Below are 13,286 nucleotides of genomic sequence, written 5' to 3'. Positions count from 1 at the left end.
TGACTTCCAAGCCTTCCAACCCTGCTTATACCGAATCTTTAGATACTTGTCGCCTGATGTTATTTATCGAGCAGCATGAAGATGGGTGCAGCGCTCTGGTTGAAGATATGTTTTTAGTGTTTTAGACAAAATTCAAAATGGAGGAAAATCCAAGATGGCGGACTATTGGTTCTTGAAGCAAATGTATTCCTTGGATGAAGAGTGACCTGTGGGCCAACTTTCAGACCTCTAGGTCATACGGAGTGGAAATGCCAGTGGGGCATTTGGAGCGACCAGGATTGGGAAACATTGGTCTAATAGATCTAACAGATGAATTCAGCAGAATATATACACTTCTGGGCCCAAGTTTTGTGTCTGTAGCTCATCCCGTCTCACAGGAATATGTAGGCAAAAAAGGAGTAATAAAAATGAATATATCCTCAAGACAAAATGGTGGTGTTTTTTCATTCCAGGACCACCCATTTATTCTTAATTGTCATTAATTCCCCATTAACACCCATTCTTTCCCCATTGACTCCCATTGAATCACCATTGATCTCCATTAATTCCTCAGCGACTCCAGTGCATTCTCATAGACCCCAATTAATTCCCCATCACCCCCCATTCATTCCACATTGATTTCTACGCATTTCCCATTGAATCACCATTGACTCTTATTCATTCCTCATTGACCTCATTCATTACCCACTGATCTCCAGTCCTTACCCATTGACATCCATACGTTCCCGATAGACGTCCTTTAATTCCCCATGGACATCTGTGTTCCCCATTGACTCCCATTAATTCCCAATTGACTTCCAAGCGTTCCCCGTAGACCCCAATTAATTCCCCATTGCCCCCGAAACATTCCCCGTTGACATCTATGCATTCCCCATAGACTCCCATTGTACCACCATTGACCAATTAATTCCCCATTCACCTCCATTCGTTCCCCTTTGACCTCTATGCATTTACCGTAGACTCCAATTGACTCTCATTCATTCTCCATTGGGCCCCATTCATTCTCCATAGACTTGCGTTTATTCACCACCGACTGGCATTTATTCCCCACCGACCAGCATTCATTTCCTATGGAGCCCCATGCATTTATTGATTATAGTGCCACCATCAGGCCAATCAGCTTGAAACGTTGTGGAGGCCTTCCTACCATAGGCCTGAACCCAATATACTAAGTTAGGTTGCAGTAGGACTCGAAATCTTCCATAAATGAGCAGGGTGGATATGCCAGTGGAGCTTTTGGAGCAACTTAGATTGCTTATTACAGGTGCTGGTCATATAATTAGAATATCATCAAACAGTTTATTTCAGTAATTCCATTCAAAAAGTTAAACTTGTATAATGTATACATTCATTCCACACAGACTGATATATTTCAAGTTTTTATTTCTTTTATTTTTGATGATTATAACTGACAACTAATGAAAACCCCAAATTCAGTATCAGAAAATGTTAATATTGTGAAAAGGTTAAATATTGAAGACACCTGGTGCCACACTCCAATCAGCTAATTAACTCAAAACACCTGCAAAGGCCTTTAAATGGTCTCTCAGTGTAGTTCTGTAGGCTACACAATCATGGGGCAGACTGCTGACATGACAGCTGTCCAAAAGACGACCATTGACATCTTGCACAAGGGCAAGACCCAAAAGGTCATTGCTAAAGAGGCTGGCTGTTCATAGAGCTCTGTGTCCAAGCACATTAATAGAGAGGCGAAGGGAAGGAAATGATGTGGTAGAAAAAAGTGTACAAGCAATAGGGATAACCGCACCCTGGGGAGGATTGTGAAACAAAACCCATTCAAAAATGTGGGGGAGATTCACAAAGAGTGGACTGCAGCTGGAGTCAGTGCTACAAGAACCACCACGCACAGACGTATGCAAGACATGGGTTTCAGCTGTCGCATTCCTTGTGTCAAGCCACTCTTGAACAAGACACAGCGTCAGAAGCGTCTCGCCTTGGCTAAAGTCAAAAAGGACTGTACTGCTGCTGAGTGGTCCAAAGTTATGTTCTCTGATTAAAGTAAATTTTGCATTTCCTTTGGAAATCAAGGTCCCAGAGTCTGGAGGATAAGAGGAGAGGCACAGAATCCATGTTGCTTGAAGTCCAGTGTAAAGTTTCCACAGTCAGTGATGGTTTGGGGTGCCATGTCACCTGCTGGTGTTGGTCCACTGTGTTTTCTGAGGTCCAAGGTCAACGCAGCCATCTACTAGGAAGTTGTAGAGCAGTTCCTGCTGCTGACCAACTTTATGGAGATGCAGATTTGGTACCTGCACACAGTGCCATGGTATCCCTGTTCTTAACTGGCCAGCAAACTCGCCTGACCTTAACCCTCTAGAAAATCTATGGGGTATTGTGAAGAGGAAGATGCGATATGCCAGACCCAACAATGCAGAAGAGCTGAAGGCCACTATCAGAGCAACCTGGGCTCTCATAACACCTGAGCAGTGCCACAGACTGATCTACTCCATGCTACGCAGCATTGCTGCAGTAACTCAGGCAAAAGGAGCCCCGTCTAAGTATTGAGTGCTGTACGTGCTCATACTTTTCATGTTCATACTTTTCAGTTGGCCAACATTTCTAAAAATCATTTTTTGGTATTGGTCTTAAGTAATATTCTCATTTTCTGAGATACTGAATTTGGGATTTTTATTAGTTTTCAGTTATAATCATTACAATTTAAAGAAATAAACATTTGAAATATATCAGTCTGTGTGTAATGAATGTATACATTATACAAGTTTCACTTTTTGAATGGAATTACTGAAATAAATCAACTTTTTGATAGTATTCTAGTTATATGACCAGCACCAGTATATTGCCAAAAAGGTTCAATTGGACCCATAGTCTAATGGATGAATTTGGAAGACTGTATACACCAATGTGCTACGTGGCGTGTCTGTAGCGCATGCCATCTCACGGGAATATGGGTCCAAAAAAAAGGAATAATAACAATAATCCTAACAAAAATAATAGAAATCCTGAGCCCCTTCAGGGCAAGGACAACTAATAATAATCTTAACAAAAATAATAGGGCTCCTGAGCCCTAATAAAAACAGTAATGAGCAAAAAACTGCATAGTGAATGCGGAGCCATTGTTTCAAGTTTCAGGTTATATTTATCAAATGCACCGAATAACACAGCGTCATCCTGCACAATTACCTTATTGTGACATGGCACCCGACTACTACGTAGTGAGAGTTAAGAGTATATACGCAAAAATACACTTAGGTCCCAGGGTCCTGAGCTTAGGAACAAGCTTGGCGGGCACAATAGTGTTGAATACAGAGCTGTAGTCCACAAACAGCATCCTCATGTATGTTGCCTTTTTCCAGGTGGGAGAGGGCGGTGTGTCGTCAGGGCAATGGCATCATCTGTAGATCTATTGGGGCGGTATGAGAATAGAAAGGAGTCCAAGGTGTCAGGAAGGGTGGAGCAGATGTGAGTTCTGACCAGCCACTCGATGCACTTCATGATGATGAAGGTCAGTGCTACAGGGCGGTAGTCATTCAGGCAGGTGATGGATGTTTTTTTTTTCGGTGCAAGGACAGTGGTGGTCTGTTTGAAGCAGGAGGGGACTACAGACAGAAAGAGGGAGAGGTTGAATATGGAGGTGAAAACCTCCGCTAGTTGGTCAACCTCCTGCAATGACTTTCGAGGGTTCACTTTAAAAAAAACTCTCCTCACGTCAGCCGTGGTTAGGGACAGAGTATAATCGTTCTTGTCCTCAGCAAGCCTCACTGAAGGAATTGTGTTGGTTTCCTCAAACCGTGTATAGAAGGTTTTGAGCTCTTCAGGGTGCGAGGGGGCAGGATGTGCATCATGGCTATTGTCGGTGCGACCTTTCTCAGCAGAGTGCAGGAAGTTTCTCCACTACAATCTTATAGTACAAGGTCCAGACCCTGCTGGTTTTCTGTTCTACCTCATCATTTATTGCACCCACCTTGTGCCCCAGTAGCTTTGGAAAAATGGAGTGGAACAGGTTTTGAGGTCCAAAATATAATGTTTTTTTTTATTTTCATCCTCTGGTAGAGGACTGGTTGGTGAAGTGCTTGTGATCACAAATGGTTTGCTTAAATTGTGCTTAAATTGTGATCAGAAAAGTGGTTGGTTATACCTCAGCAAGTTTGTAATGTCTGTTCTGGGGGGGGGGGGGGTTCAATTAGGGTATTTTGTGTAAGATGTGTTTTGTTGAACAGTGAACAAGTTTGGGACTAATGACTGCACAATATCGCTAACTCTCCACCATCCTGGCCTCTATCGGAGGATGGCAATCAAAAAACACTCAAAGGGAACATCGACCTTTGCGAAAATGCATGTTCTAGATTCTGAGGCCAAGTCTTTTCTTACATGAGATCCAAATTGAATTTTTGGCCTAGTCACAAAATGATTTATCTGGTGAAAACCCAGACCTAAATCTCTTAAATCTGTGGAATGACTTGAGTGCAGTCCATTAGCGGTCAACAGGAAATTTGACTGAGCTTGAACAATTCTGCAAGGAAGAATGGCCAAATATTGCAGTCTAGGTGTGCAGAGTAGGGACATATTGAAAGACTCATAGCTGTCATTTGAATGTATTTTCATTTGGATATTGTGGGTAACTGTGTGTAAATAAAGACAGAAAAGTTCTGATTTTGCGTTTTCATTTCAGGCTACAAGACAACAAAAGATTAACATTTTGAAAGGGGTTGGTGACTTTCTACCCCCACTAATGACTTTTCTCTCTGCCCATCAGGGCGGCCTTCTATTGAGAAGTGTAATAAAGCCAGACTAAGGAGAGAGGAGGCACAAGAGTTGGCAGACCTGGATCTCAACAACATCATAAACACAGAAGGTGATGTTATTGTACACTCTAAACTTGTCCTTGTCCTTCACTGATGGCATGTGCAAACCTGCACACTGATTGACAAGGCATATGTTTTAAAGCGTCCTTTGACTATCCTGTACTGCACATTTTTGTTTCCACTTTTCATACAGAACATCTGTGAGTTTCAGCATGAACTGTGATTCAGAAATCCAAATCTGCCTTTTACTGAACATACATAAAATAATCTGCTAAAATCTGCTGCTCTACTTCACACTTATTTGCGGAAGCCCTGAAGCCCAAGTAGTAAAAAATGAAAAGTTTTTCTTGTTTGAATGACTTAGTATCTCGTTTGAACGACTTAGCAAAAAATAAATAGTAGTACTAATAGTTTTTTTGCTCTAGTTGTTCTAACGTTCTAACAACTTAGTATCTCGTTTGAACGGCTTATTATCTCGTTTGTCCAGGTGTTTCCATATTTTTCATATTTTTTCCTTTGTTTGTAGTTATAGTAAGGGACATTTTACATTTATATTCACCTCCTCGGACACATTTAATTTTAAAGTACAAAAAAGAAAAAACGTCAATCAAATAGGAAGTTTATTTTAATCAAATAGCCAGTTGGAACAGTTGGAGTTGCAACGTTTTTTAAATAATACCTGCAAGCGGTTAGCAATGACAATCACAAAGTTATAGCTTACCTTTTTATTTGTTCGACAGCTTGCTAGACATTTGATTTCGAACGAATATAGTAGCATGTTAATTTATCTTTGCTTACATATAAATGAACATGACAGGAAACTTTTCATAAAAATCACATGCCAATTGCTTAAAACATTTAGAACAGTAAAGAATAAAATAGGAATGTTATTTCTTAACCAAATAACTATAGACTAAGACATTGTAAACTGTAGATAGAATTTGAGGAAAACTAATGAAACGTGTTGAGTCATGGCAATGCTAGAATTTTAATTTCAATGCAATTTCGAGTTTCCAATTATATTTTATTTCTATGCTAGGCCACGTATTCTAATATGCAGTTTATGTATAAGCAATCAACCAATCTTGCCCAAGGTCCGACAATATTCTCAAGAGTAAAAAACTATATCCTAACCCGCCCAAGGTCCGACAATATTCTCAAGAGTAAAAAACGATATCCTAACCGGCACATTCCAAAAAATACAGTATTTTCGCTTGAGACATATGGTAGAAACATTTTATTCTCGGTCACAATCAAGGACGGGTGTGAGGTAGGTTTATAGAGGTAATTTGGATGACTTGCAGCTGTGACACCAGCGCTACTTTCCGGTGTCTGTAGAGTCAGGTCCCTTTTACTAGAAGGGCTGGCAAGTGGTACATTTGACCCAGAGGTACCTAAAAAAAAGAAACATTTGTGGCACTCGATAAACTTACAGGAAACTCATTTTAGGAATACTCTTAGATATGCATGCTTAATCCCCCAGTATTTTATTTAATGGAAACATGACCACTGGAAAAGCAAATTTAAAGCTATTTTGCCTGAATTTCTGCCAGACGTGCTATTCGCCATTTTTATTTTATTTTTAAAGCTGTAAGTTTCCTACACTGTCATCAGGTGGCGCAAAGAAATGGCTTATTTGCCACCAGATGGTGCAACGTTTTGCAGTAGTAATATGTAGTAGGACAACATATATTTATATGCTAGCCATACATTTTAATGGGCATTATCTAATTAGAAAATATTGTTTGAAATGTCTTAATTTGACTGACAATATTAGCCCACATTTTTTTAGACATGCCTAAGTGTTATTCTCATGTCATCAGAGTTTATGCGACACATAAGTGACTGAGAAGTGTCCAGTCATAATCTTGTGAAATTAGGCTACATTACGGTGCATTGCAAAACAATTATATAGGCCTTCTAGTTTTACACATATTGAAATTAAAAAGTAAACGAGTTTCAGTAAATGATCAGAGCCTAACCTTGCGCAGAGCAGAAAAGTAGACCTATGTAAAGGACAATTGGCCTAAAATCCCTTATTCTGATTGGAAACATGATTTAGTAATCAATATATTGTGCAAGAAGATCATTATCGTCTATAAAATAATTGTGATCTGGCTCAAATAGTTTCAATCAGGCAGTTATGTAATATTAGCCACAGCCCAGTCCTAGCCTAAGCTCAGTTCGCAAAGATTGCAATGACTCCATTCTGCTGACTAATTTAAATTTTAAAAAAAATCTTGGAAAAGAGAGAGACGAATTATAGCCTTGCAAATGCATATAGTTGGCCTAAAAGTAACGTGTTTATCATGTACACTATTCAAGTGACACTGTTCAATGACAATAAAGTTGAATAATCTAACTATCATGTACACTATACTGTATGTACACTATAATTGTATACAACATTGTGTATATAGCCTACAATCAACCACTGATTGATATTGCGGGATGTTTTTTTTCATAGATTTTCTTGAGAATGTGAAACACATCTGTCTCTCAGCATTTTTACTGTTACAATATCTAAATAAATGAACTAAATAAAGAAAATAGGAACTTCAGAACAGTGGATTACAAAGAGGCGCTGTTTCCTTCCATAAATATCACCATGTCGCTTATGTGTGGGAAGAAGGCATCAACTTGTAAACAATCCCATCTCCCAAAATTCCACGGCCCATTATGAGCAATTTATGTAAGCGCATTTTTATAAATACACAAGAGTTGTTGAATTTGACTGTTTATTAAAAGTGAATTATTATACACTCACCTAGGATTATTAGGAACACCTTTTCAATTTCTCATTAATGCAATTATCTAATCCACCAATCACATGGCAGTTGCTTTAATGCATTTAGGGGTGTGGTCCTGGTCAAGACAATCTCCTGAACTCCAAACTGAATGTCAGAATGGGAAAGAAAGGTGATTTAAGCAATTTTGAGTGTGGCATGGTTGTTGGTCCCAGACGGGCCGGTCTGAGTATTTCTCAATCTGCTCAGTTACTGGGATTTTCACGCACAACCATTTCTAGGGTTTACAAAGAATGGTGTGAAAAGGGAAAAACATCCAGTATGCAGCAGTCCTGTGGGCGAAAATGCCTTGTTGATGCTAGAGGTCAGAGGAGAATGGGCCGACTGATTCAAGCTGATAGAAGAGCAACTTTGACTGAAATAACCACTTGTTACAACCGAGGTATGCAGCAAAGCATTTGTGAAGCCACAACACGCACAACCTTGAGGCGGATGGGCTACAACAGCAGAAGACCCCACCGGGTACCACTCATCTCCACTACAAATAGGGAAAAGAGGCTACAATTTGCACGAGCTCACCAAAATTGGACAGTTGAAGACTGGAAGAATGTTGCCTGGTCTGATGAGGCTCGATTTCTGTTGAGACATTCAGATGGTAGAGTCAGAATTTGGTGTAAACAGAATGAGAACATGGATCCATCATGCCTTGTTACCACTGTGCAGGCTGGTGGTGGTGGTGTAATGGTGTGGGGGTTGTTTTCTTGGCACACTTTAGGCCCCTTAGTGCCAATTGGGCATCGTTTAAATGCCACGGCCTACCTGAGCATTGTTTCTGACCATGTCCATCCCTTTATGACCACCATGTACCCATCGTCTGATGGCTACTTCCAGCAGGATAAGGCACCATGTCACAAAGCTCGAATCATTTCAAATTGGTTTCTTGAACATGACAATGAGTTCACTGTACTGAAATGGCCCCCACAGTCACCAGATCTCAACCCAATAGAGCATCTTTGGGATGTGGTGGAACGGGAGCTTCGTGCCCTGGATGTGCATCCCAAAAATCTCCAACTGCAAGATGCTATCCTATCAATATGGGCCAACATTTCTAAAGAATGCTTTCAGCACCTTGTTGAATCAATGCCACGTAGAATTAAGGCAGTTCTGAAGGCGAAAGGGGGTCAAACACAGTATTAGTATGGTTTTCCTAATAATCCTTTTGGTGAGTGTATATAAATAAAAAATAGGCTATATAAATAGCAGTCTTTCATATTGGAGACTTTAACAGCGTTACGGTTCCTTTTTTAATAACAAGCCTTACTGTAAGGCACAGCCTATACTGATGAACATAGTATAGCTATAGTTTGAGTTCACGATATACTATGTTTGCTCAAATTGTAATTTCTTCTAGGATTGCCATGACTCAACACGCTTCTCATTAGTTTTCCTCAAATTCTATCTACAGTTTACAATGTCTTTGGAATGTTATTTCTTAACCAAATAACTATAGACTATTTTATTATTTACTGTTCTAATGTTTTAAGCAATTGGCATGTGATTTTCATGAAAACTTTTCCTGTCCTGTCCATTTATTTGTAAGCAACGATAAATTAACATGCTTCTTTATTCGTTTGAAATCAAATCTCTAGTAAGCTGTCAAACAAAAGGTAAGCTATAACTTTGTGATTGTCACTGCTAACTGTTACTGCTAACCTATGCAGGTATTATTTAAAAACCGTTGCAACACCAACTGTTCCAACTGGCTATTTGATTAAAATAAACTTCCTATTTTATTGACCTTTTTGTACGTTAAAATATTAAATGTGTCCTAGGAGGTGAATTTAAACATAAAATGTCCCTTAGTATTGTTTTCATTCCCATTGCTCATACAACTACAGGGCAGTTTGAAATATAATGGTGTAAGGATCACTGGAGAACATTTTAGCGACACCTGACAACGTTCACTATCTTATGGATACTTTTAATGAGTGTCCACACACTGCAGCTCCAATTGTTATTCATAGTGGTTTCCGGTAAAATAACCGTCCTATTTGATTCAGTAATTTTTCCATTTTAACCCCAGATCTTTGATCAAGGTCCAAAAAATATTTGTTTTAGAGAGAGGTGAAATTATGCAGTAGGCATATTCTAAGGACGACAGTGGACTACAGCTCAGTTTATATAAGCGTGGCAGCGGAGGGTTTTTAGTCTGTGAATTAGTATACTATCTGCTATTGGTCACAACTAGTGAGCAATGCTTTCTCTTTTTAAAATGCAAGAAGTTCAACTTAAGCACTTAAACAAGAGTACAACTTGTATTTGTTGTAATGTTGCCTGGATTGAATTAATTATTGGATGCATACAATGTTTTATCATTTGAGCAAAATGGCACACTGGATGCGTCCTCAGCTTGCCAACATGCTACTATTCAGCCGATTGCTCACTGTTCTGACTTAACGCTTTGGCGTTCAAAGGTTGCCTTGCTTTAGGGTTTCAAATAACCATTAATGAACAATAATAGGCCCATCGCTGGCCGGAATCAAAGAACGATGGGCTGTAGCAACCATTACATGGCCTTTTATTCTGCTTCTTAATGAATTTGGCCTAATTAGACATACTAATGATTATCTCGTTTGAACATCGTTCAAACAAGATGAACTTAGTCTCTGGGCCAAACATTCTTTTTACTACTTGGGCTTCAGGGCTTCCGTACTTATTCTATATACTGCCTCAAAAAATGAGAGGAACACAAATCACACATCAGATCTTGATGAACAAAATACATTAAATATCTTTACATTGTGTAATTGTTGAGAAGAAAATGATATAACAGTGGTCAGTGGAAACCAAAATCTCACACTGAAAATCTAAGTAAACAATTGAAATCCCCAGCTGTTCCAACTTTCGAATTTCATCACGGCAACTCATAATATGACTCAGTAGGGTGTATGGCCCCCACAAGTCTGTATGCACTCCCAACAATGTCTGGGCATGCTCTTGATGAGACGGTGGACGGTGTCCTGGGGGATCTCCCAGATGTGGATCAGTGCATCAGTGAGCTCCTGGACAGTCTGTGGTGCTACTTGGCGGTGTTGGATGCAGTGATACATAACGTCCCAGAGGAGCTCAATTGGATAAAGGTCTGGGGAGTGTGAGGGCCAGTCATTGGCATCAATGCCTTCATCGTCCAGGAACTGCCCACACACTCTGGCCACGTGAGGCCGGGCATTGTCCTGCACCAGGAGGAACCCAGGACCCACTGCACCACAGCCTCTCCAGACTCACGTCTGTCACATGTGAAGAGAATGGGGTGCCAGTGGTGGACCTGTCAATTCTGGTGTTCTCTGGCGAATGCCAGTCGAGCTGCATTGTGCTGGGCTGTGAGCAGAGGTCCCACTAGAGGACGTCGGGCACTCAGTCTCAAGAGTACAGCTCTTGTGACTGTACTGGGAGACACAACAAACCTTCTTGTGACAGCACATATGGATGTGCCATCCTGAAGGAGCTGGACTGCCTGTGCGACCTGAATGGGCTGACAAGGACACTAGCAAAAGTTGTGACAAGGACACTAGCAAAATGCAAAACTAGAGATGAATCAGTCAGGAAGGATAAGGAGAGAGCAATTGTCTGGTCAACGCCTGCAAAACTGTCCCCTTTTTGGGGGTTGTCTTGCCTCTCTAATCCGCCTGTTGTCACTTTCATTTGCACCGAAACAGGTGACATTGATTCCCAATCGCTTTTGCTGAATAGGTTGATATCCCTGAAATGTAATCGACTTGGTGTTATACTGTGATGTTTGCGTGTTCCCTTCATTTTTTTTGAGCAGTGTCTAAAAAAGTATCTGTTAGTATCAATTAAGACTATATATAGGGAAAAATCTAAATAGTGTTCATATTGATTGACGTACAACTGGAAAATGAACTGCTGTTGTTCTCTATGTCTCAGGTCGTCCAAAGCGGAAAGGGCTGTCATTATGGCAACCACAGTCCTCCCCTCCTTTATCAGTTCATAAGTGTGTAGTCAACTCAAGCTCAGACAGTGAAGACGGTCACATAGGCAGAAGGCTCAAGAGACCTACTGACTGGAGTAACCTGCTGGGAATCATCAGTGATGGTGAAGACAGTGACTGACTGGGTGCTCTGGTTATGCTTTTCAAGTTGCCCCAAGATACCGGTGTCACTTGACCGGTGCATTTTCATTTTAATTATATATGTTTGATTGCTTAAATTCTGTATGTATAGTTCTCTAATTGTTAGTGGATACACTTTATTTTGAGAATCCCAATGTGTACCTGTAAATACTACACTATCAACAAACTTTAAAACTTACTATTGTTACGGTTAGGTTTATTTTTAGAAGAACCGTAATTAAGGTTTGGATTATGCTTTTATCTACAGATAAACAATCGGCAGTAGTTCATCTGTAGGTATCGATAAAGTGTTACCTGTATATTCTTCTTTGTTCAAGGTACAAAATTGCCAACACCTCTTTAATGCTTCTGTATATTTTATATTGGGTGAATAAATGTTTTACGGTCAAATATATTTTCAGTATAATAATATATTTGGGGGCGTGTGTGCATGTGTCCTTGAGCGAGCGAGCGCGTGTGTGTATGTATGTGTGTGTGTGTGTGTGTGCATTACTTTTAGGGAAAATAGGATTTTAATGGATGTGTGTGTGTGTGTGTGTGTGTGTGTGTGTGTGTGTGTGTGTGTGTGTGTGTGTGTGTGTGTGTGTGTGTGTGTGTGTGTGTGTGTGTGTGTGTGTGTGTGTGTGTGTGTGTGTGTGTGTGTGTGTGTGTGTGTGTGTGTGTGTGTGTGTGTGTGTGTGTGTGTGTGTGTGTGTGTGTGTGTGTGTGTGACCAAATTAGGAGCAAGTCAGTATAAGGATAGTTAAAATGTGCCCTTATTAGGAACTTTTGCCAGTCCACAGTAATAAACTGTTTTTCTGGCTCAGGTTGTTAGGTTTATGTTAAAACATAAGGTAAGGAACCTTTTTTTTTTTTTTTTTCTGGTCCCCACAAGGATAGAAATGCAAACTTGTTTGTATTAATATTGTGTTCTTTTTCACTTGTATTATGGTTTAATAAAGGTTTAGATGTGTTAAAAAACCAAGCCTGTCTTTTTCATTGATTGCATAAGTTTATTGTAGGGGTACAATTCAATATGATCATTCTTAGAAGGGAATTTGTCATAATAGCGTCACAAATAATTAGTTATTGATTCGGGATGATTTTGACCCAGGGAGCTGTGCCATCCCAACTACCAGATTTGGTTCCTTGGCCATATAATAAAGCCATACTTTTTCTTTATGTTTTGAGAACATATCTTTAAATGCCATCTGTTCTAGGAATAGCTAAACTATTGTCCACAGCATCACAAATTCTGAGCTAGCATGCCAAGATGTTTCTGTCACTCATATAAAGTGCATTCAAACCATATTTAAAATGGAAATATGGATACATCTGAGATTGTTGGACTGTATGCACACAACTCTCACTCAGAGTCGAGCTAGCGTGATTGCACAATCAGAGTGTTATATTGCACTCCCCCCACTTAGGCGATTTGATGGAACTCTGAAATAAGATTTATCTTTGTAAAAAATATATGTTCTGTCACAGCATAAACCAAATTGGGGTACCTGAAGCAATTGTGGTACATACCATATACATTTTATATGATGAATGTCAGTTGTGGGTCTTAAGATTATCTTTTCTAACATCTCCAAAGATGGCTTATGGCCTTACTGCACAAGCCAA

At 39.9% G+C, this 13,286-nt stretch overlaps 1 protein-coding gene across 2 annotated transcripts in view; it reads left to right on the top strand.

Moving 5' to 3' along the window:
- The window catches only part of hirip3 (HIRA interacting protein 3), a 45,610-nt gene extending 33,511 nt beyond the window's left edge, over positions 1–12,099 (top strand). For both annotated transcript variants that reach the window (XM_010866831.4, XM_020051272.3), the window contains 2 exons: positions 4,733–4,831; positions 11,474–12,099. In XM_010866831.4, the coding sequence (XP_010865133.2) occupies positions 4,733–4,831; positions 11,474–11,658 (284 nt within the window). In that variant the 3' untranslated portion in view covers positions 11,659–12,099. The remainder of the gene's footprint in view (positions 1–4,732; positions 4,832–11,473) is intronic.
- The last annotated feature ends 1,187 nt before the right edge of the window (positions 12,100–13,286 follow it).

This window comes from Esox lucius, chromosome 11 (genome assembly GCF_011004845.1).
Source record: "Esox lucius isolate fEsoLuc1 chromosome 11, fEsoLuc1.pri, whole genome shotgun sequence".
In the NCBI taxonomy this organism is placed as follows: domain Eukaryota; kingdom Metazoa; phylum Chordata; class Actinopteri; order Esociformes; family Esocidae; genus Esox; species Esox lucius.
The sequence above is the reverse complement of the archived record's forward strand: the minus strand, read 5'-3'. Positions and strand labels throughout refer to the sequence as shown.